The sequence below is a fragment of the Budorcas taxicolor genome, chromosome 11 (assembly GCF_023091745.1).
Source record: "Budorcas taxicolor isolate Tak-1 chromosome 11, Takin1.1, whole genome shotgun sequence".
Classification (NCBI taxonomy): domain Eukaryota; kingdom Metazoa; phylum Chordata; class Mammalia; order Artiodactyla; family Bovidae; genus Budorcas; species Budorcas taxicolor.
In genome coordinates this window covers 109,020,113-109,047,342 of record NC_068920.1, presented here as the reverse complement: position 1 = coordinate 109,047,342, position 27,230 = coordinate 109,020,113, and the positions used below count along the sequence as shown (strand labels likewise).

General features: G+C 46.7%; 1 protein-coding gene across 1 annotated transcript in view; it reads left to right on the top strand.

Annotated features, from left to right (window-relative positions):
- TCF7L1 (transcription factor 7 like 1) overlaps positions 1–26,679 on the top strand; it is a 191,422-nt gene extending 164,743 nt beyond the window's left edge. Inside the window, exons 4-12 of the mRNA XM_052649258.1 lie at positions 4,486–4,569; positions 18,158–18,290; positions 19,714–19,816; positions 20,133–20,216; positions 20,974–21,117; positions 21,807–21,966; positions 22,052–22,159; positions 23,512–23,590; positions 25,284–26,679. Coding sequence (XP_052505218.1) covers positions 4,486–4,569; positions 18,158–18,290; positions 19,714–19,816; positions 20,133–20,216; positions 20,974–21,117; positions 21,807–21,966; positions 22,052–22,159; positions 23,512–23,590; positions 25,284–25,717 — 1,329 coding nt within the window. The 3' untranslated portion in view covers positions 25,718–26,679. The remainder of the gene's footprint in view (positions 1–4,485; positions 4,570–18,157; positions 18,291–19,713; positions 19,817–20,132; positions 20,217–20,973; positions 21,118–21,806; positions 21,967–22,051; positions 22,160–23,511; positions 23,591–25,283) is intronic.
- The last annotated feature ends 551 nt before the right edge of the window (positions 26,680–27,230 follow it).

The following is a 27,230-nucleotide window of genomic DNA, read 5'->3' as shown; positions in this document are numbered from 1 at the left end:
AGCATGTTAAGTAGCATTTGTAAATTGAGGGTTAGCAGTCCTCACCATTTGGGTCCTCACCATTCTTTCTGGTTTTTTTTTTTTTTTTTTTTTTTTTTGAGACTCAAAAGAGAGTGCTTATCCCATAAGTGGTGGCTCTTGCTGTTGCCTGGCCATCGGTGGTGCATTGAGGCCCCACAGGCCCCTTGTGTTCCATCCCAGTGAGCATCCGCTAGTAGGGAGGTGCTGAAGTCCAACCATGATACACTGTATCTGAAGTTAGGAGCCAGCTGTGGCCAGTTGGACTGAGCCTAGGCTGGGCTTGGAGAAACCAGCAGTTTTCATTTGCCCACATGCCATCACTATGCAGAGCATCTAGGCTCAGCCACACATCTCTTAATCCCCAAGAACATGTTCTCCACCAATGAGTGATGAGCCCCGTGGGGCTGGCTGCTCGCACATGAGAATTACAGCCAAGAGAGATTTATTTCCGCTGAACATCGGGCTGAGCCTGACTTAGGAATTTAGGAGTGCACAGCCACCTCCAAAGGTCTGGGGATGCAGTCGGGAAGGCTTACAAGGGGGTGTTGCTGGCTCCTTCTGTCCCAACCTGTGGTGCTGCGAAGCTCAGCCGTCCCTTTAGAATGCTCCTTTCCTTGGAATTATGATGCAGAGATATTCCATGACACCAAGCTGCAGGGGCTCCAGCTCTTACAGGTCTCTCCCCACTCCTTACTCCCACCACTGGTTTCAAAATCTTAAAAAAAAAAAAAAAACAGGCAAAGAGTAGAAAGAGGGAGATGACAGCCCTCCATTTCCCTACCTTTTGGAATGAACTGTTTCTGAACACAGACACACCCATGTGATACACCCTCAACCTCCATGATCGGCTGGAGCTGGAAGGGTCCTGGGAAGATGCATACTGTTCCCGGAACCCCCTCTCCATGGCTGCCTGACTGAGCTGTAAGGAGCCAGACTTCAGCAGTGGACCAGGCTAAAGATCTTTAGCCACCCTCCAAGCTTCCAGGTTTCAGTTATAATTAGTGAGTGAGAGTGGATCCTGCGTGCAGGAAAGAGATCCCTCCTACAGTGTTAGTGGGAATGTAAGTTGGAGCAGCCACTCTGGAAAAACTAAAAATGGAGTTACCTTATGATCCAGCAATCCCACTCGGAGGCATATTTCTGGCGAAAACTGTAATTTGAAAAGATACATGCACCCCCACGTTCACAGCAGCACTGTTTACAGTATCCAAGACACAAGAGCAACCTTAACATCCGTTGACAGATAAATGGATAAAGAGGATGTGCTACATATACACTATGGAGTATTGTTGTTTAGTTGCTAAGTCATGTCTCACTCTTTTCGGCCCCATGGACTATAGCCAACCAGGCTCCTCTGTCCATGGGATTTTCTAGGCAAGAATGCTGGAGTGTGTTGCCATTTCCTTCTCCGGGGGATCTTTCCAACTCAGGGTCAAACCTGCTCTTCCTTCTTGGCAGGCAGATTCTTTACCACTTAAGAAGCCCATGATGAAATACTACTCAGCCATAAAAAATAATAAAACAATGCTATTTGCAGCAATAGAGATGGACCTTAGATATTATCATAGAAAGTGAAGTAACTCAGACAAAGACAAATACTATATGATATCACTTATATGGAAATCTAAAATATGATACAAATGAACTTACGTACAAAACTAAACAGACTCACAGACATAGAAAATAAACTTATGGTCACCAAAGGGGAAAGGGGGTGGGAGAGGGCTAAATTAGGAATTTGGGAGTAGCCGATACAGACTGCCATGTACAAAATAGACAGAGGGATAGCACAGGGAATTGTATTCAATATCTTACAATAACCTATAGTGAAAAAGAATACACACATATATAGATGGACAAGTTTTGCCCCTCCCAGAGATATTTGGTGAAGGCTGGAAATTTGGCAAAGTTTGGAGACATTTTCGGTTATTATAACCAGGCAGAAGAGTGAGTGCTACTGGTATTCAGTAGGTAGAAGCCAGGGATGCTGCTAAACATCTTCAAATGAACAAGACAGCCCCCACTACAAAGAATTCTGTAGCCCCAAATGTCAGTGGTGCCACTGTTCAGAAACTGCAAGAATCCTACAAGCTTGCTATGTCTACCGGCCCATAAGGTCAGCAGATAGTATTCTTAAAGAGCCCAAACTCCAGCACTGTCCCAAATCGGGATTCAGATCAATTCCTCTGGACCACCCCAACATGCGTGTCTAAGAACATCCCTGGAAAGCAACAAGAGTGAAGAGTGTTCAGTGTTGACCCTTGTGACTGTAGGTAGATAGGGAATCAGATGCTGGAAGAGTTTATGGATTTTAGGAACACTGGTGTTTCACATGGTGGGGGGTATATTTGGAACACTTTACCCGGTGTTTGTGGTTGTAGAGAAACAAGTGTGATAATTAGTACTCACATGCAAGCTCCGGCCACCTCAAGAGTCCCTCCAGTAATACATTGCCACGTATGTATTCATTCAGCTTCTGGGTGGCCAGCCCTGTTTGAGACATAAAAGGAGAGAGAGAAAAAAAAAAAAAAAAACCATCAGAGCCAAGAAAAGGCTGTGGGGGGCAGTAGAATGTTCCAGAAGATGATGCTAAGAAAAGCTTTATGAATCATGTAGTGGTGAGGAGTGTGGGATTTGAAGTCAAGAGACCTCAGCTCCAGCTCTTCACAATGTGGGCAAGTCATCTACCCTGAATTTACTTCCATTAGCTGGTCTTGCAGATTAGGACAGCCACCCCAGCATGTCATAGCAGAGTTGTCATGGAAATTAAACTGTTTTACATATGTAAGTCTACTGTGAAAACTGTCAGGGTGGCACAAATGTTGTTATTCACTGAGGAAATGAGTTTTTACTAATGATACATTTGTCCAGTGCTGTCGACTTGCCAAACGCATTTAAATCGCAGTTAGTTCACCCAGGAAATGTAGGCTCTGAGAAGGGAACTAAATGAGTGGGGGTGTAAAGGAAGGAAGCAGATAAGATAGGCAGAAGGTAGGGACAAAGATGACACTCAGCTGGGGGAGAGGCAGGGTACCAGAGGGCTCAGAGTGGACCTGTCCTTATTCACGAGGTCCCCATTCATTTCCACCTCCCTCGGCCGGGCCCACTTGGCCCACCCCAGCTGCTCTGTCCACTCCCTGGGCCTTGGCTAATGTGTCCTTGGGTTGTGATTCCTGCCTGTGGACACCTTGTGGCAAGTCCAGCTCCTGCCCTCTCAGTCATATTTTTGTGGTTGATGGAGAGCAAAGGGGTACTGCCCATCCTCCTTTCCTGACCTGTTTGCAGAGCTCAAGCCCAAATCATGATTTTATTCCCCAGTCCCAAAACTGAAGCAAGGGGGTAATTCAAAGACTTCTTTCTGTCTCCATGGGGAAACACTTCCTGGAGCCGTCACTTCCCATGAGAGCTCAAATTTTCAAAGTAACCTCAAGAATTCTGCGAAGAGCCTACATGGCTGGTCTGCTGCCCAGAAGCACTGTATCAGTGTTGACACTAAGCCAGCATGTGTGTTTTGCTCCCGGCAAAGATTAATGGTTTGCTTATGAAAATAATAGCTGCCATTTATCAAACGCCATCCATGGGTACAGGACTGTGTTCAAGACTTGACATTGTCCCTAATCCTTCCAACAACCTGTCAAGTTAGTGATAATCGCCTTGCTCTATGGATGAAGAAACTGAGGTTGAGAGTTGTCAAGGCACTTATCCAGGGTTACACAGCATAATCAGCAGAGTGAGAACCTGAGCCCATGAACACCCGACTCCAGAGCCCCTCACTGCCTCTCTACCCACTCTCTCCCAGGCTCTTGCCCAAGACTGGTAGGCTGACGTTGAGGAGATCACTTTTCATTTAAAGTGTATGTGTGAGTGAGTGAGTAAGTGTGTGTGTGTGTATGTTAGGGACGGTTTGGTTGGCGTTTTTTGCAGTGATGCATGGGAGGGCAGGATACTGGAAAATCTTTTCAAGATCAAGAAACACTACAGTGAAGTAAAGATCCACATCCTTGAATAAGGACAGATATTCCCCATGACCCTGGAGGTGTCAGGCAGATGGTTTGTATTCCTTCATTCCCCAGATTGCTCTGGAGAGGCTGTTTCCTGGGGAGTGTTGTGTGTGATGCTGTGAGGGATGGAACTGAACAGGCAGGATCACCATCTTGGAGCCCTGGGTCCCTTGATGAGTCTTGCTTGTCTCACACCTAATGACTCTCAGCAGTAGGGTCTTTGAATATTATACTTTGGTTAGTTGTGCTGTCCTGCGTTTACCCCAAAATGATGGAGGGGCTGGTGGTGGTAGTGGTGTTGATGCATGCTCTGCTCTGTTCCGATCTCTGGACACTGACCCAGTAAGGAGCATGCAGGTCGAATGAAGCTTGGTGTCTGTCCCCCAGCCCCTGGCCCCAACTCACTTGGAGCTCTGGCGCGGCCCCCTCTCACCAGCCACATTGCTTTCTGTCCCCTGTGTAGTACCTGCAGATGAAATGGCCACTCCTCGATGTCCCCGCCAGCACCACAGTCAAGGACGCCAGGTCACCGTCCCCAGCACACTTGGTAAGTCTGTTTCTTCTTAAAGCGCAGAAGGGATATTCTCACTGACCTTGTCCCATATCACTGCCTCCACCTTCCCGAAGGTCTAGCAGCGTTGCCCCAGGTGTGTGAGCCAGACGGTCAGGAGTGCAGCAATTAGAGTGTTGGCTTTGCATGTCCCTACCACTACCACCTCGGCACACGCACACACCACCCAGGATGTCATGTGATCAGAAATGCCAGCCCTGCCCCTGGCTTGTATTGGTCCTCCTCTGCTGCCCCTCCACCTTGGCAGTCCCGTTCTCTCTCTCCCGCTAGAGCTCGGTTCACAGCCCTCATTTCCTCTTTGGAGCTGCACAGCAACAGTTGAAGAGGCTGTTCTGTACGGGATGTTATAGGAAAGAATTAATTAAAATATATGCAAACAAAAATCCCCAGGGGCAACCAACGTCTTTCTACCAATGTCCGAGGCAACAGGGTCACAAAGGAGGGTCTGGAGGGTCCTGGGAGGAGGTGCAATGGGATCTGTCTCCTCACCTCAGGGCTTGCAACAGACTGAAATTGATGGGATAGGAGGTGCTCCCAGCTAGGACCCTGTATCCCTCTTTCCTGGGCTTTCTTAGAAGCTTGGAGCAACCCACATGCCCCATAAGCTGACTAGTGTTGTTCCACTGCAGTGAGTCTCAGAAACACAGAGCACACAGGTAGAAGGGAGACCTGGGAACATAGGATGCTTCTAAAACTTAATTCGGTACAATTTCAATGGTTTTCCTCACTCACGCTCCCCTTTCCACCACGCTGGGTTGTTTGCAAGCAAATCCCAGATGTAGAATTTCATCTCATTCATATTTCATCTCCTCGTATTTTAAGATCTCCTGGTAGTCTTCTTTCATTAAAAGCTTAGAATCCAGTGCAGGAGATACAGGAGATGTGTGTTCGACCCCTGGGTCCGGAAGATCCCCTGGAGGAGGGAATAGCAACCCACGCCAGTGTTCTTGCCTAGGAAACCCCATGGGCAGAGGCATCTGGCAGGCTACAGCCCATGGGTTTCAAAGAATCAGGCGTGACGGAGCAACTGAGCACACACCACACCTACCAAGTGTGCATCGGTAAAAACTAGTACTTTTTTTAAGAAGCTTAAAAAAGAATTTAGAATCTAGTTGAGGAGAAGGAAGGTATCCCTAGAGAGATAAGTCCCGGCACGGTGAGCTTGTATGATTTCCAGTAATCGTGAGACCAACTTCCAGGGTCTGAGCCCTGGGTCGTTTACAGACTGTGTAGTTCTCAGGTGACTGGCACAGCGATCCAGAAGAGGCTGCCCTGAGAGGTCCCATGGCCCGTCACCAAGACCTGAGCAGCCTAAAGAACACGCCCCACGGGGAGGTGGGACAGGCCTGGCAGTTGCCTGTGACCCTCTAGATGCCAAGACAACTAACTGCTGATGGCCAAGTACGAAGTGCAAGTGCCCACTAGTGGCCAGTCGAGGACTGGGCATCCCAACGACCCCCATCACCACCACAAAACTGGCTTGTCCCCTCCCAGCCCAGCCATCTGTCTTGATTTCTTTTTTTTTTTTTTTAATTTTTTTTTCAATTTATTTGTTTTTCGGTGCTGGGGCTTCACTGCTGCATGGGCTTTTCTCCAGTTGCAAGGAGCAGGGGCGACTCTTGAGCAGTGGTGTTCAGGCTCTCTCGCTGCAGAGCACAGGCTGTCGGAGCATTCGGGCTTCAGTAGTTGCAGCTTCTGAGCTCTAGAGCGCAGGCTCCGGAGTTGTGGCACAGAGACTTAGTTGCTCCAAGGCATGTGGAATCTTCCCGGACCTGGAATTGAACTCAAGTCTCCTGCACTGGCTGGTGGATTCTTTAGCACTGAGCCACCAGGGAAGCCCTCTTTCACTGTTTCAAATCCTTGCTCATGCCCCCCACCCATCCAGCATTCTTCACATCCTGTCTGTATATCTTCAAAAATCTCCATCTGCATTCAGAGGAGGTGAATTATTTTTAAAACAAGCACATAGACTCTTTGAGTTTGCCATCCCACCTACTGCACAGACTGACCCAGCTCTGAAAAATAAAACAAAAAGCCTGCCACCAGCCCTCCTCTTCCTCCTATATTTCCCTTCTAATATTCACCACCCAACTTCACACAAGAGCTAGACCTTCCACCTCCATTCCTGAGCTGTTTGCCATCTAATACCTACCAGCACTCATTTGCCCACCTTTTCTCAATCCTCTGCTTCCTATAGTTCTTTTGTTGGCCCCACCTGCTGCTGCTGCTGCTAAATCACTTCAGTCATGTCTGACTCTCTGCAACCCCATAGACGGCAGCCCACCAGCCTCCCCTGTCCCTGGGATTCTCCAGGCAAGAACACTGGAGTGGGTTGCCATTTCCTTCTCCAATGCTTGAAAGTGAAGTCGCTCAGTTGTGTCTGACTCTTAGCGACCCCATGGACTGCAGCCTACCAGGCTCCTCCATCCATGGGATTTTCCAGGCAAGAGTACTGGAGTGGGGTGCCATTGCCTTCTCCTTTTGGCCCCAGGAGATTGTATGAATTGTTGTTGTTCAGTCACTACGTCGTGTCCAACTCTGTGACCCCATGAACTGCAGTGCACCAGGCTTCTCAGTCCATCACTATCTCCCTGAGTTTGCTCAAATTCATGTCCATTGAAATCGGTGATGCCATCCAACCATCTCATTCACTGTTACTCCCTTCTCCTCTTGCCTTCAGTCTTTTCCAATATCAGGGTCTTTTCCAGTGAGTCGGCTCTTTGCATCAGGTGGCCAAAGTATAGAAACTTCAGCTTCAGCATCAGTCCTTCCAGTGAATATTCAGGATTGATTTCCTTTAGGTTTGTCTGGTTGGATCTCCTTGCAGTCCAGGGGATTCTGAAGAGTCTTCTCCAACCACAGTTTGAAAATGTCAGTTCTTCGGCACTCAGTCTTCTTTATGGTCCAACTCTCTCATCCATTCATGAGTATTAGAAAGACTCTAGCTGTATTAATATACATTACCAAATTTTTTTTGCCCTCTCTGTGATTCCATTTTTTTAGACCCTTTTCCTCAAATAAATCAACTATTCATCCTCACTTATTATCTCAGTGTAAGTGACATAAAAATACATGAAATCCCTAAACTCTCCATAAGGTTCTCTACCCATAGCATCCACGCCAGACAAACCTGCAGTCACTGAGAGACATCTCAGCACAGCTGGTGGAGCAGGGGCTCATGTTATGTCTGAGAGTGGAAAACCATGAATAGCAGATACATTACACTGTAGATGGAAAAATAGATACTTTTCTAGGAAGTTGTATATTATCACACTCTGTACTCTCATACAGAAAAACAGGCCTTAAAAACTTAAAGAAAACATGGGAGAAAACCTTACTTAATATTCTAGAAAATGGAAGGAGACCACCGTTTTCCATTTTCAAGCCAGAGCTTCTCATTCTGTTATCTGAGATACACGTGTGTGTGAATAGGAGCCAAACCTGAAATGCCCAGGGAGAATGATGTGTGTTGAAGTTTGTGTCATAAAGTGGGTTTGAATCCCAGCTCTGCCTCTTCCTACTTGTGAAGCTTCAGGAAATTACCTCATCTCTCTTTGCTTTGGTTTCCTCATCTATAAAATAGGTATTAGAAGAGCATTTGACCTCAGAGCTATGTGAAAATGAGCCCATGCATTGTAATGAGTTTAAAATTGTGCCTTGCACAGAATAAGCCTCAATAACTGCTAACTTGCTACTATTACCACCACCACCACCACCACCTCTCAGTTCAGTTCAGTCACGACTGAGTGGACTTTGCCACCCTATGGATGGCAGCATGCCAGGCTTCCCTGTCCATCACCAACTCCCAGAGCTTGCTCAAACTCATATCCATTGAGTTGGTGATGCCATCCAACCATCTCATCCTCTGTCATCCCCTTCTCTTCCTGCCTTCAACCTTTCCCAGCATCAGAGTCTTTTCCAATAAGTCAGTTCTTCGCATCAGGTGGCCAAAGTATTGGAGTTTCAGCTTCAGCATCAGTCCTTCCCATGAATATTCAGGACTGATTTCCTTTAGGATTGACTGGTTGGATCTCCCTGCTGTCCAAGGGACTCTCCAGAGTCTTCTCCAACACCACAGTTCAAAACCATCAATTCTTCGGTGCTCAGCTTTCTTTATAGTCCAGCTCTCACATACATACATGACTACTTGAAAAACCATCGCTTTGTCTAGACAGACTTTTGTTGGCAAAGTAATGTCTCTGCTTTTTAATATGTTGTCTAAGTTGGTCATAGCTTTTCTTCCAAGGAACAAGCATCTTTTAATTTCACGGATTCAGTCACCATCTGCAGTGATTTTAGAGCCCAAGAAAATAAAGTCTGTCACTGTTTTCCACTGTTTCCCGATCTATTTGCCATGAAGTGATGGGAGCAGATGTCGTGATGGGAGCAGATGTCATGATCTTCGTTTGTTTGAATGTTGGGTTTTAAGCCAACTTTTTCACTCTCCTCTTTCACTTTCATCAAGAGGCTCTTCTGTTCCTGTTCACTTTTTGCCATAATGGTGGTGTCATCTACATATCTGAGGTTATTGATATTTCTTCTGGCAATCTTGATTCCAGCTTGTGCTTCTTCCAGCCCAGCATTTCTCATGATGTACTCTGCATTTAAGTTAAATAAGCAGGGTGACAATATACAGCCTTGACGTAGTACAGACTATCTATTTGATGGAACATCCCTCCATCTGGGTGTATCGTGTGATTTCCTTGTGGGTAGATTCTGGTTGTGTGTTTTAGCAAGAACACGACCTCATTCAGGTGTCCCTCTCAGTGCCTCACATTGGGAGGCAGGTCTGTGATATCCATTTGTCCCAATGTCAGTGATGTTGGCTTGGATCATTTAATTAAGATGATGTTTGACATGTGTTTTCTCTTTGAGGTTATTCTTTCCTTTTGTACTTAATAAGTCGCTCTGTAGGCAGAAGCTGTATGCAGCTTGGAAGCTGCATAAATGCCCTGTTTCCTATTAAATTTGCACCCACAATTCATGGCATGCCTTGGTAATTATCTACCGCCATCATTCCTTTATTAGTTTCTGCCGCTGAAATTTAGCTTGGGGGAAGCCTTATTCGTATCTCCCAGGCTTCCCTGGTGTCTTGGTAGTAAAGAATCCACCTACCACTTCAGGAGATGTGGGTTCAGTCCCTGGGTCGGGAAGATCCCCTAGAGAAGAAGAGGACAAACCACTGCAGTAAGCTTGTCTGGGAAATCCCATGGACAGAGGAGCCTGGCAGGTTATAGTCCATGGGGTCACAGAGTCAGATATGAGTTAGCAACTAAACAACTCATATTTCCCAGTTCATTACTCTTAGTGTAGAGCAAACTGGACACTGTGTCAAGTCTGTGCAGTGATGACACAAAAGAAAAAGATCGAGGAGACAACTGAAAAACAGCCTACAAATAGTGTTCCTTAAGAGGAGACCACAGCCAGCTAAAACAGCAGGCAAGAAGAGAAGAAAGCAAAGCTGGGCTTTCAAAGGAAAGAGTAGGGACTTCCCTGGCAGTCCAGTGGTTAAGACTCCCCAATTCCATTGCAAGGGGATGGGTTCGATTCCTGGTTGGGGAACTAAGATGCTGCACAGCACAGCCTAAAAATAAATAAATAAAAACTCGAGTGTCTAGCTTAAAAGTGCTCACCTGAATTCTACAACGTAAATGAAAATTTATATGAACTTAGACACATCCTGGCAAGAATCAGAATTGTAAGGGTTTGATTTTTTTCCCCTTATACACATCTATGCAGGGCTTCCTTGGTGGCTCAGATGGTAAAGAATCTGCCTGCAGTGCAGGAGAGCCGAGTTCAATCCCTGGGTTGGGAAGATCCCCTGGGGAAGAAAATGGTAACCCACTCTAGTATTGTTGCCTGGAGAATTCCATGAGCAGAGACTGGAGGAGATAGTTCATGGGGTCACATAAAGTCAGACATGACTGAGCAATTAACACTTTCACTTTCATCTAGGCAGCAGGAGGAAAAGCCAGTATCGAAGGAAGAAAAATAAAGGTAAACGCAGGGTTCTCTTTTGCTGCCTTATTGCCAGCAAGCCATAGATAAGTTTTGATAAGGAAAGTTTTTTAACCCAAGAATTTTGTGCCCAGTCCAATTTGCAAAGTCCTCAGAAATGTGCCACTGTTTCCAAGAAGGATCTGAAGCACATTCTAATTCCCCAAAGCATTTTCTCTCTGCTGCTGCTGTCCAGAGATCCTGTATTTATGCTCACCTCTTTCCCAGCCTGCAGCGCACTACTTGCCACCTACTTGAGAAGTTCTAAATGTATGTGTTAGTACATTAAGACAGACCTTCATCCCCTTGTTTTCTTCCCTGTCCCCCAGTCCACTGTCTTCCGTGGAGTTGCTCAAACACACCTGTCTTCCCGTCCACCTGGGAGCCACTACACTCTGGGTGCCTTCCGCCCAAACGCCCTTCCCTCTCCTGCCCACACATCTCATTTCTGCTGCCCTCATATATTCACTCAAGAGTCATTTTCTGAGGACTTCCCTGCTGGTCCTGTGGCTAAGACTCTGCTCTCCTAGTGCAGGGGGCCTGAGTTTGATCCTTGGTCAGATAACTAGATCACACATGCCGCAGTCAAAGATCCCACGTGCCACAGCTGAGATCCTGTGCAGTCAAATAAAAATCAACCAGAAGACATTTTCTCATTGAGGCTTTCCCTGGTTGGCCTGTGTAACCTATAACCTACATCTGCCTTGCCTCTTATTTTTTTAATACTTATTTTGGCTGTTCCAGGTCTTAGTTGCAGCACACAGGATCTTCAGTCTTCATTGTTGCATGCAAGATCTTTAATTATGGCATGTGGGATCTAGTTCCTTGATCAGGGATTGAACACATTGTCCCCTGCATTGGGAGCATAGAGTCTTAGTCACTGGATCACCAGGGAAGTCCCCCTTCTTGCATCTTATCTGCCATCCCTGACTTGATTTTTCTCCTTAGAAAAATTTATCACTATCTAGTATTTTAGGTACTTATTTTTTTGGATTATTGTCTAGATAGACAAATTCTCTAATGCATTCACAAGACCTAGGACAGTGACTGGCACGTCGTAGATACAGCATGAATACTTGTTGTGAGTCATGTTTTCTGCCAGGCCAGTTAGTTCAACAAGCAAGCCATGCCATCAAGACCCAGGTTCTTTCCATTTCTGCTGTTGGCCTCCAGCCCTTTGGCTACGCAACTCAGTGCCTGCTGTGTAGACAGTCTTCACAGACAATTACCCAATAAATCAATGTGTGAATTGCCAGGAAAATTCTGTATAGAAGACATACATGCAAATTTCCTTTCTTTAATAGGATACAATGACAGAATTAGCAAAGAACTTATATTTTTCCTTTTAAGTAGTATTTGTTAGAGAGTGGTGGGTATGTTTACTTAGAATTAGAATTTTCCCCCTCAATTTTCATTGGTTCCTATTTGCCATTGCTTCTATTATATGTTAATCCACCACTATGAGTATACTGGTACTTTTGGGGGGGTTTTTTTTGGCTGTGCTGTGTGGCTTGTGGGATCCTAGTTCCCTGACCAGGGATCTAACCCATGCCCCCTGCAGTGGAAGCTGGAAATCCTAGCTACTGGACCACCAGGAAAATCCTGGACTGGTACTTTAGGAACAAACCAACTTCCTTTTCCCCTGAAGTTTTGCATTTAAGCATAGTCTCTTGAGAGCAATTTTAAGAGAAAATTCCCTCAAGCAGTTAACAGATAATTGATTGTGGGTAGAGCATATTTTTTAAATATATAAAATCAGTTACAGTTCATGACCCAGTGCAACTCTGAGGATCTCTGCTGGGCAGCCTGTTGACTGGCCTATGTCTGCTTTGCAGAGCATGGATACCACATGGATACCACAATTCAGGCTCCCCTTTGCCTGACCTGAAAAGCCTTATCTTTCTGATCTCTGAAATTCAGATCAGGAAGAAAAGGGGATAGTGAACGAAGCCTAGGACGCAGGAGGCTTTGTAAAGGCCTCAAACCACTGGCTTCCCCAGCAGTTCAGTGGTAAAGAATCTGCTCGCAATGTGGGAGATGCAGGAGATGTGGGTTCGATCCCTGGATCGGGAAGATCCCCTGGAGGAGGAAATGGCAACCCACTCCAGTATTCTTCCTTGGAAAATGACATGGACAAAGGTGGGCTAAAGTCCATAGGGTCACAAAAAGTCAGATACGACTGAGCAACTGAACACGCCTGAATGCAAAGCAGTTACTGAGAGAAACAGCTTTTGAAAAGGTGGCTGGTTCGTCTGTGGTAGAGCATTGGCTTTACTTAGAGCTTAGAAGAAAGTCATGAACAGTAGAAGGGAGGATACATGCTTCCTGGGGATCAGGAGTTTCCAGAACCTTGGCTTGGACCAACCCTAGAAAGGGGCTTCCCTGGTGGCTCAGCAGTAAAGAATCAGTCTGCCAGTGCAAGAGACACAGGGTTGATCCCTGGGTTGAGAAGATGCCCTGGAGAAGTAAATGGCAACCCACTCCAGTATTCTTGCCTGGGAAATCCCATGGACAGAGGAGCCTGGTGGGCTATAGTTCACTAGGTTGCAAAGAGTCGGACACGACTGAGTGACTGAACAACAACCCTAGAAACGGAATAGACAAGGAACATCTGAGTTGGGAAAGTGTTGGGTTTGTGTGATGGGACGGAAGGATTCGGGCACAAGGTAAGTCTGAGATACTCTGCTTTGGGGAAAGCTAGACTTGGCTGGTTTCCTTGCCCAGGGAACACCTGTGTCCTGGCTTGTGTGTGCTCTCTGTATTGTACAGCAGTAACTGTCCGCTGGTTCTCCACATCCCTACACTTAACCTGGCTTCATGCTGCGAATATCATGTGCCTGGAGGACAGCAAAGGAGAGAAATCAGTGGGAAACTTTTCTTGGGATGATAGCCTCCAAGGAGAGCTTTCTCTGAGTCAGCCCTGAAGGAGTGATCTTTTAAAAAATAATTTTGTATGTTATTTATTTCTGGCTGTGCTGGGTTTTCACTGCAACGCGGGCTTTCTCTAGTTGCAGCAAGTGGAGGCTTCTTGCTGCAGTGGCTTCTTTTGCTGTGGAGCATGGGCTGCAGAAAGCAGGCTCAGTTGATTGTGGTGCTAGGGACACGTGGAATCTTCCTGGGTCAGGGATCGAACCCTGTCTCCTACATTGGCAGATGGACTCTTTACCATTGAACCACTAGGGGAACCCAAGAGAACAAGTTTGGCTAATCATCTCCAGAGGCTGCATATTGCCTGTCTGATAAGGAAAAGTCTACCTTCCTTTTTTTTCTGTGAACTCACCACCTTCCCGTCCATTTTCTAGACAATGATGCCACCTAATGGGAACCAGTAATAACTCACAGAGTGTTTTAAGTGAGGAGACTGCATTTTCCAATATAACTCATGTTTCCCTGCTTTGTGCTTAACTCTGACACCCATTCAGTGCTGTTTGCCAGTTTCTGATGAAGACAGCACATGGCCAGTCCTACTTTCATAATACCGTTAAGTATTTTAGGATGACTCTGTGCACCTATATTCAGTTATCATATAATACACATTAAACATATTACAATCTTGTTTGTCAGTTCTATCTAAATAAAGCTGAAATTTTTAATTTAAAAAAGATGGCTATAAATGATGTAAATAACAGATGCACAAGAGATATGTCAAAATGATAACAGGTACTGGGTTATGCTAGTGTGCCTGTGGGTGTGGGGAGTTTGTTGGGTTTATTGTGTGTGTGATTGTGGTTTCTAAATGTTTTATAATATAGCTTGTATTTTTTCCTTAGGAAATTTGCATTCCTCAGATGTATATTTTTAATAGATAATAAAGTTGGCAAACACAAGAAAAACAAAATCATTTGGACTCTCACCATTCAAATATACTTACTGTTTACATTTTGGTATGCTTCTATTTTTCTTTTCTCTTTTTGGCCGTGGTGTGCAGCTTGCAGAATTGTAGTTCCCCAACCAGGGACTGATCTTTTAAGGCCATGCCAGTGAAGTGCTGAGTCCTAACCACTGGACCATCAGGGAATGCCTGCTAGTCTTTTTAAGGTTTTTATCATAGAATTTACATAACTTTTTAAAACTGTAATTTTTAAATTACACATTCATTCTGTGTATTTCTTTTATCATTTACTATCACTCTTAGTAATAATTCTATTGGTTTTTATAATATAAAAATTGCCCTTTATTGACTTCCCTGGTGGTCCTGTGGCTGAGATCCTGTGCTGCAAATGCAGAGGGCCCCGGTTCTATGCCTGGTCAGGGAACTAGTTCCCATGTGGCTCTAGTAAGAATTTGAATGTTGCAACTGAAGATCATGCATGCCACAGCTAAGACCTAAAACAGCCAAATAAATAGACATTTTTTAAAAAGAACCTCCCAAAGCTAAATTATGCCTTGGGAAGGGAAAAAACACCTTTTAAAAAAGTTAATAATAAGTAAATAAAATTAAAATCGCCCTTCAAACAAAGCTGCTTCCATGAAACCTGAATGTTTCATTGATTGCATCAGGATCCTGTTAATGGAAATCTGACCTTAAAATAATCTTTTAATACTCTTATTTGTGCAACGTGTTCTTGTACGTGGAGACCTCTTCAAAAGCCAGTAAGGGAACAGGTGAAAACAGTAGGAAGAAAATAATTTTAGAATATACCTGCAACTACATGCAACGCCAAAGGAGCCCACCAAGGGAGGTGATAGGAAGTTGTCCAAGAGGAAGTACCCGCAGCCCAGCCGTGTACCGGCGCCACCTAGTGGTTGTGGTTACGAATGTCTGAAATCTCGGTCTCAGTTCTGCAGGTCTGGGAGCTGGGCTTCTGGGTTCCGGGCCTTGCTCCAGGACTCTGCCTCTCATCTCTGCTTAGCCTACTGAACACAGAGCAAAACTACTGTCAGTGCACGAATACTTAGGAGATGTACGTATCGTAGCTTGCATGATGAGCACCAAAGGGGCACCAACTAAAAGGCAAAAAAGGCTCATGGAATCTACGAAATGAAACATTCAACCAAAAAGACAGAAGTTTAGAATTCTGGCCCCTGCTGCTGCTGCTGCTGTTGCTAAGTCGCTTCAGTCGTGTCTGACTCTGTGCGACCCCATAGACGGCAGCCCATCAGGCTCCCCCGTCCCTGGGATTCTCCAGGCAAGAACACTGGAGTGGGTTGCCATTTCCTTCTCCTGAGAGGCCATCAAATTATCATCCTTTTTACAGATCTCTTTTTTAAAGACATCTCTCTTCCACTTGTAACTCATTTACCTTATTACCCAGAAAGATGAGTATATGTCCTTTCTCTGACAAATGTTTTGATTGGGCTGTTGGGTTGGCAGGTGATGCAAGAGGAGACACCCTGGTTTGTAAAGGGCTGGTATGAATCCAGTTCTGTGACTTACTAGCTCTGTGACTCAGGCTACATCACTTCATCTTTCCGTGCTCTGTTTCCTCATTCCTCAAACCACGATAATCAAAGCTCCTTTAGTAGGTTATAATAAGGATGCTAGCCATTTTTGTAATAACAATCCTTACTGTTAAGTGAGATTAGGTTAAAACAATTAAAAATTCAGTTTACTGATTCCAGGGCACACAGGTTTCCCCCCTTTTTAACATTTCTGAAATCATGATGTGTTGGTGACATGCCTGAGTTGTTACTTTTTTTTTTTAATTAAGTGTTTTTTTTATTTTATTTACTTAGCTGCACCATGTCTCACTTATGGCATGCAGGATCTTTAGTTGTGGTATGTAGGATCCAGTTACCTGACCAGGGATCAAACCTAGGCCTTCTGCATTGGAACGTGGAGTCTTAGCCACTGGACCACCAGGGATGTCCTTGTTTTTGCTTTCTTAACAGTTACATAAAATGTGCTCCTTACATTTGGTGGTGTTTAAAATGAAATGTGATAATTAGGTCAGCAGGGTGTTTGATACGCTCCAGGGAGAACACTTCTAAGTGCCCTTGGTAGTGTCTGTAAATGTAAACCTTGAACATGACAAGTGGTTATATGAGGCCTGGTGGTGACAGTTCTCTCACAGCTCTGTTCCCAGTCTCAGACTTGAGCCCATGAGCTACTATTTCTAAGAAGTTTATTTGGCAAGTGTGTGTTGAGCCTTTCAAAATTCACTGAGGTTACACAGAGCATGGTTCATAATTCTGCAGTCTGTACCATTTAGCACACAGTATACATGAAGTGAGTGATGGTGGGCTGTTTTGAAGAGGGTATGTAGGAGGCTAGGTGTAATCCCTCCTCTAATTCTATTGATTCTTTTTCTGCTGTGTTTGTTGTTCAGTCATGAAGTCTTATCCACCTTTTTGTGACCCCACGGACTGCAACACGCCAGGTTTCCCTGTCCTTCACTATCTCCCTGAGTTTGCTCTAATCCATGTACATTGAGTCGGTGATGCCTTCCAACCATCTCATCCTCTGTCATCCCCTTCTCCTCCTGCTCTCAGTCTTTCCCAGCATCAGGGTCTTTTCCAACGAGTTGGCTCTTCATATCAGGTGGCCAAAGTATTGGAGCTTCAGTCCTTCCAATGAATATTCAGGACTCATTTAATTTAGGTGACTGGTTTGATCTCTTTGCAGTCCAAGGAACTCTCAAGAGTCTTCTCAAGCAATAAAGTCTTCTTTATTGTACTTTACTTTCCTGTGCTTCACAGATACTGCATTTTTTTTTTTTTTATGAATTAAAGGTTTATCCAGCAAGTCTATCAGCATCATTTTTCCAACAGCCTTTGCTCACTTTGTGTCTTTGTCACATTTTGGTAATTCTTGCAATATTTCCAACTTTTTCCTTATTATTATATTTGTTATGGTGGCTTGTGATCAGTCATCTTTGATGTCACTGTAGCAAAAAGATTACAACTCATTAATGGCTCAGTTGATGGCACCTTTTAACAATAAAGTGTTTTTGATTAGAGTATGTATGGGGTTTTTTTGCCTTTTCATACTATTCATGAGGTTCTCAGTATAAAAAGGCAAATATATATACATATATATATAAATAATACATAACAACACAGAATGAAATAGTTGGATGGCATCACCGACTCAATGGACATGAGTTTCAGCAAACTCCGGGAGATGATGAAGGACCGGGAAGCCTGGCGTGCTGCAGTCCATGGGGTTGCAAAGAGTCAGACACGACTGAGGGACTGAGCAACAACAACAAATGTATTTTTCTTAGACATAATGCCATTGCACAGCTAACACTGCAGGTGCTCAGTTGTGTCCACCTCTGCGACCTAATGGACTGTAGCCTACCAGGCTCCTCTGTCCATGGGATTTCCCAGGCAAGAATACTGGAGTGGGTTGCCATTCCCTCCTCCAGGGGATCTTCCCAACCCAGAGATCAAACTCGCATCTCCTGCACTGCAGGCAGATTCTTTACTGCTGAGCCACCAGGGCTTCCCCATACTTAACACTCTAGAATAGTATAAGCGTGACTTTTGTATGCACTGAGAAACCAAAATCATTGTGTGTTTCGCTTTTCTGCAGCAGTCTGGAAGCAAACCTGCAGTATCTGAGGTCCGTCTGTACTCCATCTCCTTGGCAACTGGCCCTAGTCTTTTTCTCTCTGTCTTTCAGTCTAATAAAGTTCCTGTTGTTCAGCACCCACACCACATGCATCCGTTGACGCCCCTCATCACCTACAGCAACGACCACTTCTCCCCCGGCTCCCCTCCCACACACCTCTCCCCAGAGATCGATCCAAAGACAGGTGAGTTGACTGCTGCTCAGGCTGGCCCAGGTGACTCAGAAGAGAATTGTCTGAGGAGTCACACGTGCTGACAAACAAGTCTGTATTGGGAAGGGGCACCCGCGTGGAGAACAGTGTGATAAGGGAACCCAGGAGGACTGCTCTGCCATGTGGCTCACAGACTCAGGTTTTATGGTGATGGGGTTAGTTTCTGAGTTATCTTTGGCCAATTGTTCTGACTCAGGGTCCTTCCTGGTGGTGCACACACTGCTCAGCCAAGATGGATGCCAGGTGGGAGGTGGTAGGATACATGGCGTCTCATTTTGACCTTTCCCAAACTCTTCCAGTTGGTGGTGGCTTGTTAGTTCCATGTTCCTTGCCAGGACCTCCTGTCGTAAAATAACTCACACAAATGGTTTCTATGGTACCTGGCCAGGGTGGGCAGTTTCAGTCAGGGTGTTTCCCCTAACAGACTTATAAGTATAGATACAAGGCAAGAGACAGAGTTGACTTTTTTCTCTACTTGCTCACCCACACTGTTCATCCCAGAGAGAGCCATCGTTTTCATAAAATTCCCATAGAGTTGCTGTGGCTCAGAGCATTTTTGGAGTCCCTCTTTAGACAGCTATTACAAGTTACAGATAATAAAAGAGGATAAATGTGGAATGGATGTCACCAAGTACAAGCTCAGTCTGGTCACCACATGACAGGCCTGTAATTGGGAGGCAAGGAATAACAACTTTATTCAGAAAGCTGGGTATCCAAGAAGATAGCGGACTAATGTCCTAAGAACCATCTTATCAGAGTCTGGATGCCAGTTTCTTTTATAGAACAGAGGGGGAGGGGGGGAAGTAAAATAAAAAGGCCATAAGTCTTGCAGAATATCTCCTGGCTTGGCCTGCATCAGGACAGGGATGTGTTCATTTCTTCTTGCAGCCAGTCACAGGTGGGCCAGGTCAGAACAGTCTCCCTGTGAGCTGAACAAAGTCACTTTAGTCTAACTGTCCAACAGAGGGGCAAGGTTCCCTGAGACAGGCCATTATGTATGCTTGCAGCTTATATACAGCATCTTTTCAACAATTATAGTAACAAGAGCATGAAGAGCAAAGGTTAAAGTCAAAGAAAAACAGATCCAGCTTGGAATCAGCTATTGTTCTTCCCTGTTACACGGAAATCTGAAGTTTATTTTTTCACGAATGAAAAAGCTTTTCCAGCTGATGACTCTGGAGATAATCTTGGGTTTCTCAGTCCAAGATTTCCTGCCTGTGTCTTGGACACCTCCAATATGAGCAGTTGGAAGTTACTGGTGACTGAGGGCAGAAACAGTGAAAGAAAAGGCATTGCAAGCTCCAGAGCATCTGGGAACAAAGGGTAGCCTCCTGTTTGATGTGACTTTAAGGTGTAGGATCAAGGAATTGTCTGACACATTTTTCCTTGGAAGCAGGAATCCCCCGGCCCCCTCATCCATCCGAGCTGTCTCCGTATTACCCACTGTCTCCTGGAGCTGTTGGGCAAATCCCACATCCCCTCAGCTGGCTCGTCCCACAGTAAGGAAACTTACAGCCTTTCTTATCCCTCCTTCCTTACGCTGAACTCTGCCTCCTATACCTCCAGCCTGTCCTTGGGGTCCAAATACAGATGCCCCCTGCCCCAGCCACAGCCCCACAGTGGAGCCCTCTCACCAAGCCCAGAACTTCCCCAGGGCATCAGTACAAGTTTCCCAGGCAGCATCTTCCCAATTTCCACTTCCTACTTATTGCCTTTTACTTATCATCCTATCTTCCCAACCCCTTCTCCATCCCTATGAACGTTCCCATTTCAGCCAGTTTCCTGACCGGATTTCCTTACTCCTGGCCCTTATAGGCAAGGACAGCCCATGTACTCCCTTCCTCCCGGTGGCTTCAGGCACCCCTACCCTGCCCTCGCCATGAATGCCTCGATGTCCAGGTGAGTCCTGGGGCTGCGGCTGTGAGCGGGGAAGTGGCAGCGCAGGGAATGGTTGTCTACTGGCTCCCCTGCCGTTTCTGACCGTTACATGACACAGCTTTCTCTTGGCAGTAAGCAGAGAGGCAGGTGCTCACCTTTCCTCCCCGCCTCTCTGATTAGTTGTGGGATGGAAACAACAGGCTCTGCTCACTCTTGCCCCATCTCCCTCTCTAAGAGGAGAATTTTAAAGCCCTCACACTCAGTCCTCCTGCACGTTCCCCTATGGGCTGGGCAGGGCTTGGTGGCACTGAAGCATTTTGAATGTGTCAGACTGAAGCCAGAGGCTGGGAGATTAATTGTTCCTGAAATGATGTCAGGAGAAGGGAACTATGAAAGAGGATTTCCATCTCAGGGGCTGACCTACCTGACAATCGTACCACCAATGAAAAAAAAAAAAAAAAACCCACAGCATAAGCCTTTCTTTCCTTTCCCCTGTGTACCTGGCCTCCGACCTCCTGCATCTTCTGTTTTTCATCCCACCTGCTTTCAGCACCGAGTATAGGAACACTGTGCGTTTGTGGGGGAAGGGAGGTTGTTGGGTGTTTCCCAAAATGAGTTCTTTTCAAAGTCAGCCAATAGCCTTCTCTTGCTCCAACTCTGCCATGGCAGAGATGTTCATATGCCTCTGCCATCAAGGCTGGGTTCCACCATGTCCTCTGCGAGTGACCAGCATTTAGCCTGAATCCCTCTGTTGTTTTTGTTTCCCCCTGGTATGCAGCCTGGTTTCCAGTCGGTTCTCCCCTCACATGGTGGCTCCGGCCCATCCTGGTCTGCCCACCTCAGGGATCCCCCACCCCGCCATTGTCTCCCCCATTGTCAAGCAGGAACCAGCGCCCCCTAGCCTGAGCCCAGCTGTGAGCGCGTGAGTAGTGGGCACCCTGGTGGCGGGTGGCCAGTCTCTGAGTAGCAGTTGCCATTGATTCTTTTCCTGGGGACCTTCAGCCGATGGCTTCCTCAGCCACATCCTCCCCACCTTGCAAACTGTTCCCTTTGACCCCTGGAATTCCCATCCTCTCGGAGACACCATGCATCTTTTCTCGCAGTAAGGGAAGCCCTACAATCAGGACTTTGAAAGAGAAACTGAGAGAGCTTTCAGCTTCCTTCCCTGTCCCCCCATACACTTGAAAATTGCAAGGTGAATTTTCTCAAAGTCACATGGTTGACTTGGGTCAGAGCTGAGTCCAGCACCATGGCCCACACTTTGTCCACTGAAAGTCAAAGTCTCATGGCCAAGGAGACCCACCCCGGCTCTGTTTCTACCTACAGTGCTCTGCCCCCTCCTCTTTCTCACCTGGGGCCAGCCCATCTCAGCTCCCCCCACCACCTTTGTCAGGGGCACAGCTCCTTTGTCAGGAAGTTGTCCTCTCCTAGAATGTGGCTGGAGGTCAGTCAGAGACTAGGAACTGGGTGCTCAGGTGCTGAAAGCAGCCCTGGGCAACTCTCATTAGCTGCCAAGTGGCTCATCGCCTCCTCCCCAGAGGCAGCCAGCCCTTAGCCTCCTTGGGAGATGACAGCTGAGAAATGCTAACCTACAGCCTTGTGCCTTCCCAGGAAATCACCAGTCACAGTGAAGAAAGAGGAAGAAAAGAAGCCCCACGTGAAGAAGCCTCTTAATGCCTTCATGTTATATATGAAGGAGATGAGGGCCAAGGTGGTGGCTGAGTGCACCCTGAAGGAGAGTGCAGCCATCAACCAGATCCTGGGAAGGAAGGTAAGGGCCGCCCCTGTGTTCCAGGCTGTGCAGCTCAGCGTCCCCCATGCTCACCACTCTTTCCTCGCTGGTCCTCTCTCTACAGTGGCACAACCTGTCCCGAGAAGAACAGGCCAAGTACTATGAATTGGCCCGGAAGGAGCGGCAGCTTCATTCACAGCTCTACCCGACCTGGTCAGCCCGGGACAACTACGTACGTGCCCACTCAGACACCAGGGGCAGCCTCCAAGTGAGGATTTGGGGGAGAAGGAAGCTGACTCCAGTGATAGAGGACCCTTAAGGCCAGGAAGAAGTCTGTATTTCTCTAGAAATGAGGAAGACACTTTAATTCTCAGGAGGGCCACAAGGATATGGTTTTGGTGTCCTGAGGACAGAGTTAAATTTGTGCCTGTCCCATTGCAAGTGGGGCATCCATGCATGCTAAGTCACTTCAGTTGTGTCCAACTCTTTGCAACCCTGTGAACTGTAGCCCTCCAGGCTCCTCCGTCTGTGGGATTCTCCAGGCAAGAATACTGGAGTGGGTTGCCATTTCCTCCTCCAGGGGATCTTCGGGACCCAGGGATCAAACCTGTGTTTCTTGTCTCCTTCATTGAAGGGCAGGTTCTTAACCACTAGCGCCACCTGGGAAGCCAACTGGAATTGGAAGTGGACTCAGCCTTTAATTCCATACTTCAGGGTGTGCTGTCAGCTGTGTGCTAGTTCTGATGATCGGTGTCTGTAGCAAAGGGTTCCCAACCTGGGGCTCACAATGCCATGAGCTACTGCCTACATTTCTGATACCTCCCTGGAACTGGACAGGTTTTTTATTTTATTTTTTAAAGAAATTTTGGTGGGGCTGCATGAACTTTCTCTATTTGAGATATGCAGGGGGCTTCTCCTAGTTGCAGTGGGAAGGTTTCTCATTGCAGTGGCTTCTCTTGTGGAGCACAGACTCTAGAGTATGCAGGCTCAGGGGTTGTGGCACATGAGCTTAGCTGCCCCACAGCATGTATGATCTTCCCAGACCAGGAATCAAACCCATTGGCAGGTGGATTCTCAACTCCTAAACTGCCAAGGAAGTCCCTGTATGTATGTTCTTACTTGCTCTTTTTCTGCTAAAAATCTTCATAGCTGAGTTAGTTCCCCCCCCCCCCCCCCCCCGCTTTGGTGCCAACTGAGCCCATACCTTCAACAGTGAAAGCATATAGTCCTAACCCACTGAATTGCCAGGGAATTCCAGCTGCATGAGATTTTCAGTGATACCTGGGATGCCTCAAAAAAGATCAGGAACCTGACACTGTTCTAGAGAGAGAAATAGAAAACTAAGCCTGCAGGGCAGGGAAAGAATGAGACCTTCCAAGAAAGTCAGGACCTATCTGAGCTGAGGGGAGGGAGGCGGTCCCCTAGAAAAGCTCGCTGTGTCTCCACATGAGGCTGCTGCACAGAATGTGACCTGGGCGCCTGGTACAGAAAATATCCTGTCAACCCCACTTCATAACTGAATCCATCAGAAAAGCCGTTATTCTGTCCCTGGTTATTACCTTTTCCTTTGGCTATATCTTTCAGGGTAAGAAAAAGAAGAGGAAGCGAGAAAAGCAGCTGTCCCAGACACAGTCCCAGCAGCAGCAAGTCCAGGAGGCAGATGGTGAGTCTTCAGGAGGGAACTGCGTCTTTACTTTTTCCCACTGTGTCAGCTACACCTGCCAGCACCCTGTGCATGGGTCTCTGATGGACACCATGTCAACGCTGTGTTTTAATATTAATAGCTGCCATTTTCAAGGCCTCTGCCTCATGTACACTTGTGCATGCGTGCTAAGTCACTTCCATCATGTCCGACTCTTTGCGACCCTATGGATTGCATCCCACCAGGCTTGTCTGTCCATGGGGATTCTCCAGGCAAGAATATTGGAATGGGTTGTCATGCCCTCCACCAGGGGCTCTTCCTGACCCAGGGATTGAACCTGCAGCTCTTATGTCTACATGCATTGGCAGGAGGGTTCTTAACCAGTAGTACCACTTGGGTATACTCAGGTGGGTGTTATTATTACTCCCCTTCTGGAGATGATCAGTTTAGAGGCTCAGAGAAGTGAAAGGACTTTCCTGGTCATGCTGCTTGGTAAATGGAGGGAGGGTTTGGTCCAGCGCTTTGTCACTCGAAAGGTGCTCTTCAATTCAGTTGAGTTTCGTCTTATTGAGGGTTAGGTTCTAAAATCAATGCAGTAAAAGTAAAAACTGAATGTTGTTGAAATGAGCCTTGAAATTCCCTTAGGAACCCAGCCCCTTAGAGACTGGCATACCACCTTTCAGTGAATCCAGTAGATTCAGGTTTTCCTTCAATGTTTGGTTAGCCGAATATCAGAAACAATCATTTGCTTGGATTAAGAAGGCCCTTTTGTGCCACAAATATCTTTTTACATCAGAATCTCACCCAGCACAGACTAGCCCCTTCCTTGGCCAGTATTTCAGTCACACCTCCCATCTCAAGCTCATTCCAGGACAAGGGTAGAACTAGTTTAGTTCCATCTAAAGGGCTTCGCAGGTGATAAAGAATCCTTCTGCAATGCAGGAGACCTGGGTTCAATCCCTGGGTAGGGAAGATCCCTGGAGAAGGGAATGGCAACCCACTCCAGTATTCTTGCCTAGAGAATCCCATGGACAGAAGAGCCTGGTGAGCTACAGTCCATAGGGTTGTGAACAGTGAGACGTGACTGAGCAGCTACCCACACACACACTAAGTGCTTTTTATCGCCTTTCCTTTCACTTCCTTTCCTAGCTTTCTAATCTCTATAATTTATCTCCACAGGAGTACACATAAATGAACTATGTATATGACGCAAAATCTGTTGAATTGGTGCATGGCAGGCACTGTACTATCTCTAGGAGGATCATAAACCAAAGATTTTAAAGCAAACTGAACGGAGATCCATCCCCCAAATGATAAGATTTAAACAGGAAGATGATAACTTGCTAGAGAAGGAAATGGCAACCCACTCCATTATTCTTGCGGGGAGAATTCCAGGGACAGAAAAGCCTGACGGGCTACACTCCATAGCGGTGCAAGGAGGCAGACATCACTGAGCACAGCATAGCATGATAATTTGATAAGCTCAGCTATTTTCCCTCCAGGCATATACTGAACGGGGTCTCTGGCATTTTGGTATTGGCCCTTTTCTGTGCTCTAGGTGTACTGAAAGTCTTAGGCGTCATTTCAGGGCCTCACGTCCCTCCCTTTACGCATGCTTGTTTCCCGGGTCGTATGTACTACTTCCGCCTTTCCCAGCGTTCCTAGCGGCTGACTTTCTTGTTTGTGTCCCCCACCCCCACCCCCACCCCCCCAGGTGCTCTGGCCTCCAAAAGCAAGAAGCCATGTGTCCAGTACCTGCCCCCCGAGAAGCCCTGTGACAGCCCTGCTTCCTCCCACGGCAGCATGCTGGACTCCCCAGCTACCCCCTCCGCGGCCTTGGCCTCCCCGGCCGCCCCAGCCGCCACCCACTCGGAGCAAGCCCAGCCCCTCTCCCTCACCACCAAGCCAGAGACCCGGGCCCAGCTGGCTCTCCACTCAGCCGCCTTCCTGTCATCAAAGGCTGCCGCCACCTCTTCTGGCCAGATGGGCAGCCAGCCCCCGCTCCTGTCCCGGCCCCTCCCTTTGGGGTCTGTGCCCACAGCTCTGCTGACGTCCCCCCCATCCTTCCCCGCCACGCTCCATGCCCACCAGGCCCTCCCCGTGCTCCAGGCCCAGCCTCTGTCCTTGGTCACCAAGTCTGCCCACTAAGCTGCCCCCCTTGACCTATGCAGGCTGTCACGTGACTCATCGAGTAGTAAGGATGCAGAAGGAAAAAGAAAAGGAAACTTTATTGGTCAATATTTGACCACTCTGGACTGTTCTGTAAAGTGACTGGTAACAGCAGCACTTTACGTTTTGTAGATGTAACCAGTAGCTGATCTTAAGTCTTTTTTTAAAAAACAAACAAACAAAAATCTTTAAAAAAAAAAAAAAAAAAGGAAAACGAGAACTGAAAAGTAGTGTGTTATTCTTCCTGTATGTGCAGCGGTGGATGGACCTGGGCAGAAGGCACCCCTCTCTCTACCTCCTGGACTCTGCCCTCCCTCCTCTTCCCATCGTCCTCACACATCCAACCCCCACCCCTGCTTCCTGGCTCCCCTCATTGCAGCTTACACGTTGGCCCTTGTTGCCATTTCTAGCCTCTTCATCTACAACCCATTCCTTGACATTCCCTTTGACTTAGCCCACGTTTTTCTCCTGTGGGTTCATGCCTTCATCTTCGTCCTCTGCCCAGTGTAAGGCTATCACCACGTGAGAAACACTTTGGCCTCTTTGTCTCCACCAGCACACTTTTCCCTCAGTGGCCCTAAACCACCCCCACCCCCCAGCCTCCAGCTTTCTGTGGAGGAAGAGGTCCTCTAAAATGGTTCTCCCCTGCATTTAAAGGGACTGAAGGTGCCTGCCACTTCCTCAGCGAAGAAGCCTGTGTTCCATCCCCTTACCGGTCAAGATGTCCCCTCACAGCCCCGGAGTGGCAGACAGGTCTGGCTCCTGTCACCCGGGAATGTGCTAGCACAATCTGCCAAAGCCCTGAGACCCTCCTTCCTCCCCAGTCACCTCACATGCTTCTTCTGTGTGTATTTCTTTTCATTTTTATGGGGTTTTTTTGGAGCAATTTAAACTCTCAGTTGTTTATTTTCACAAAAGAAAATAAAATTGCAGTTGCAAGACTTTGCTGAGTATTTTAGTCCTTTTTTGACTCAAGCCCCTTTCTTCACACCAAAGGCTGTGTAAGATTTTTACAGAATGCAAAGGAGGAATGCCTCTATTGGAAGGGGATGTAAGTCATGCCTGACAGAACTAGAAAAATCTAATCCCGTTTTCAGCCTCGAATGTGCACAGACCAGTCAGTATAGATAACTGAGATCCAAAGGGACGAATCTTTTTATTTTCATTTGTCTTCTTGTAATTGCCAAGATGGAAGGGGTGTCCTTGGGTTTCTTTGCACGTACCGAGCACTGGAATTCATTTTTGTTGTACAGCTTTACTGAGGTATATAATTCATACAATTCATCAGTGATTTTGTGTTCGAAGTTGTGTATCCATCATCACATTAAAATATTTTCATTACCTCAAAAAGAAACCCCATACTTTTGGGAACTTACCTTCTACTTCCTCCGTCTCACACCACCACCTCCAGCCCTGGACAATCATGAATCTACTTTCTGTCTCTGCGTTTGTCTGTTCTGGATATTTCATGCTTTTTAAACAAGTATTTAGC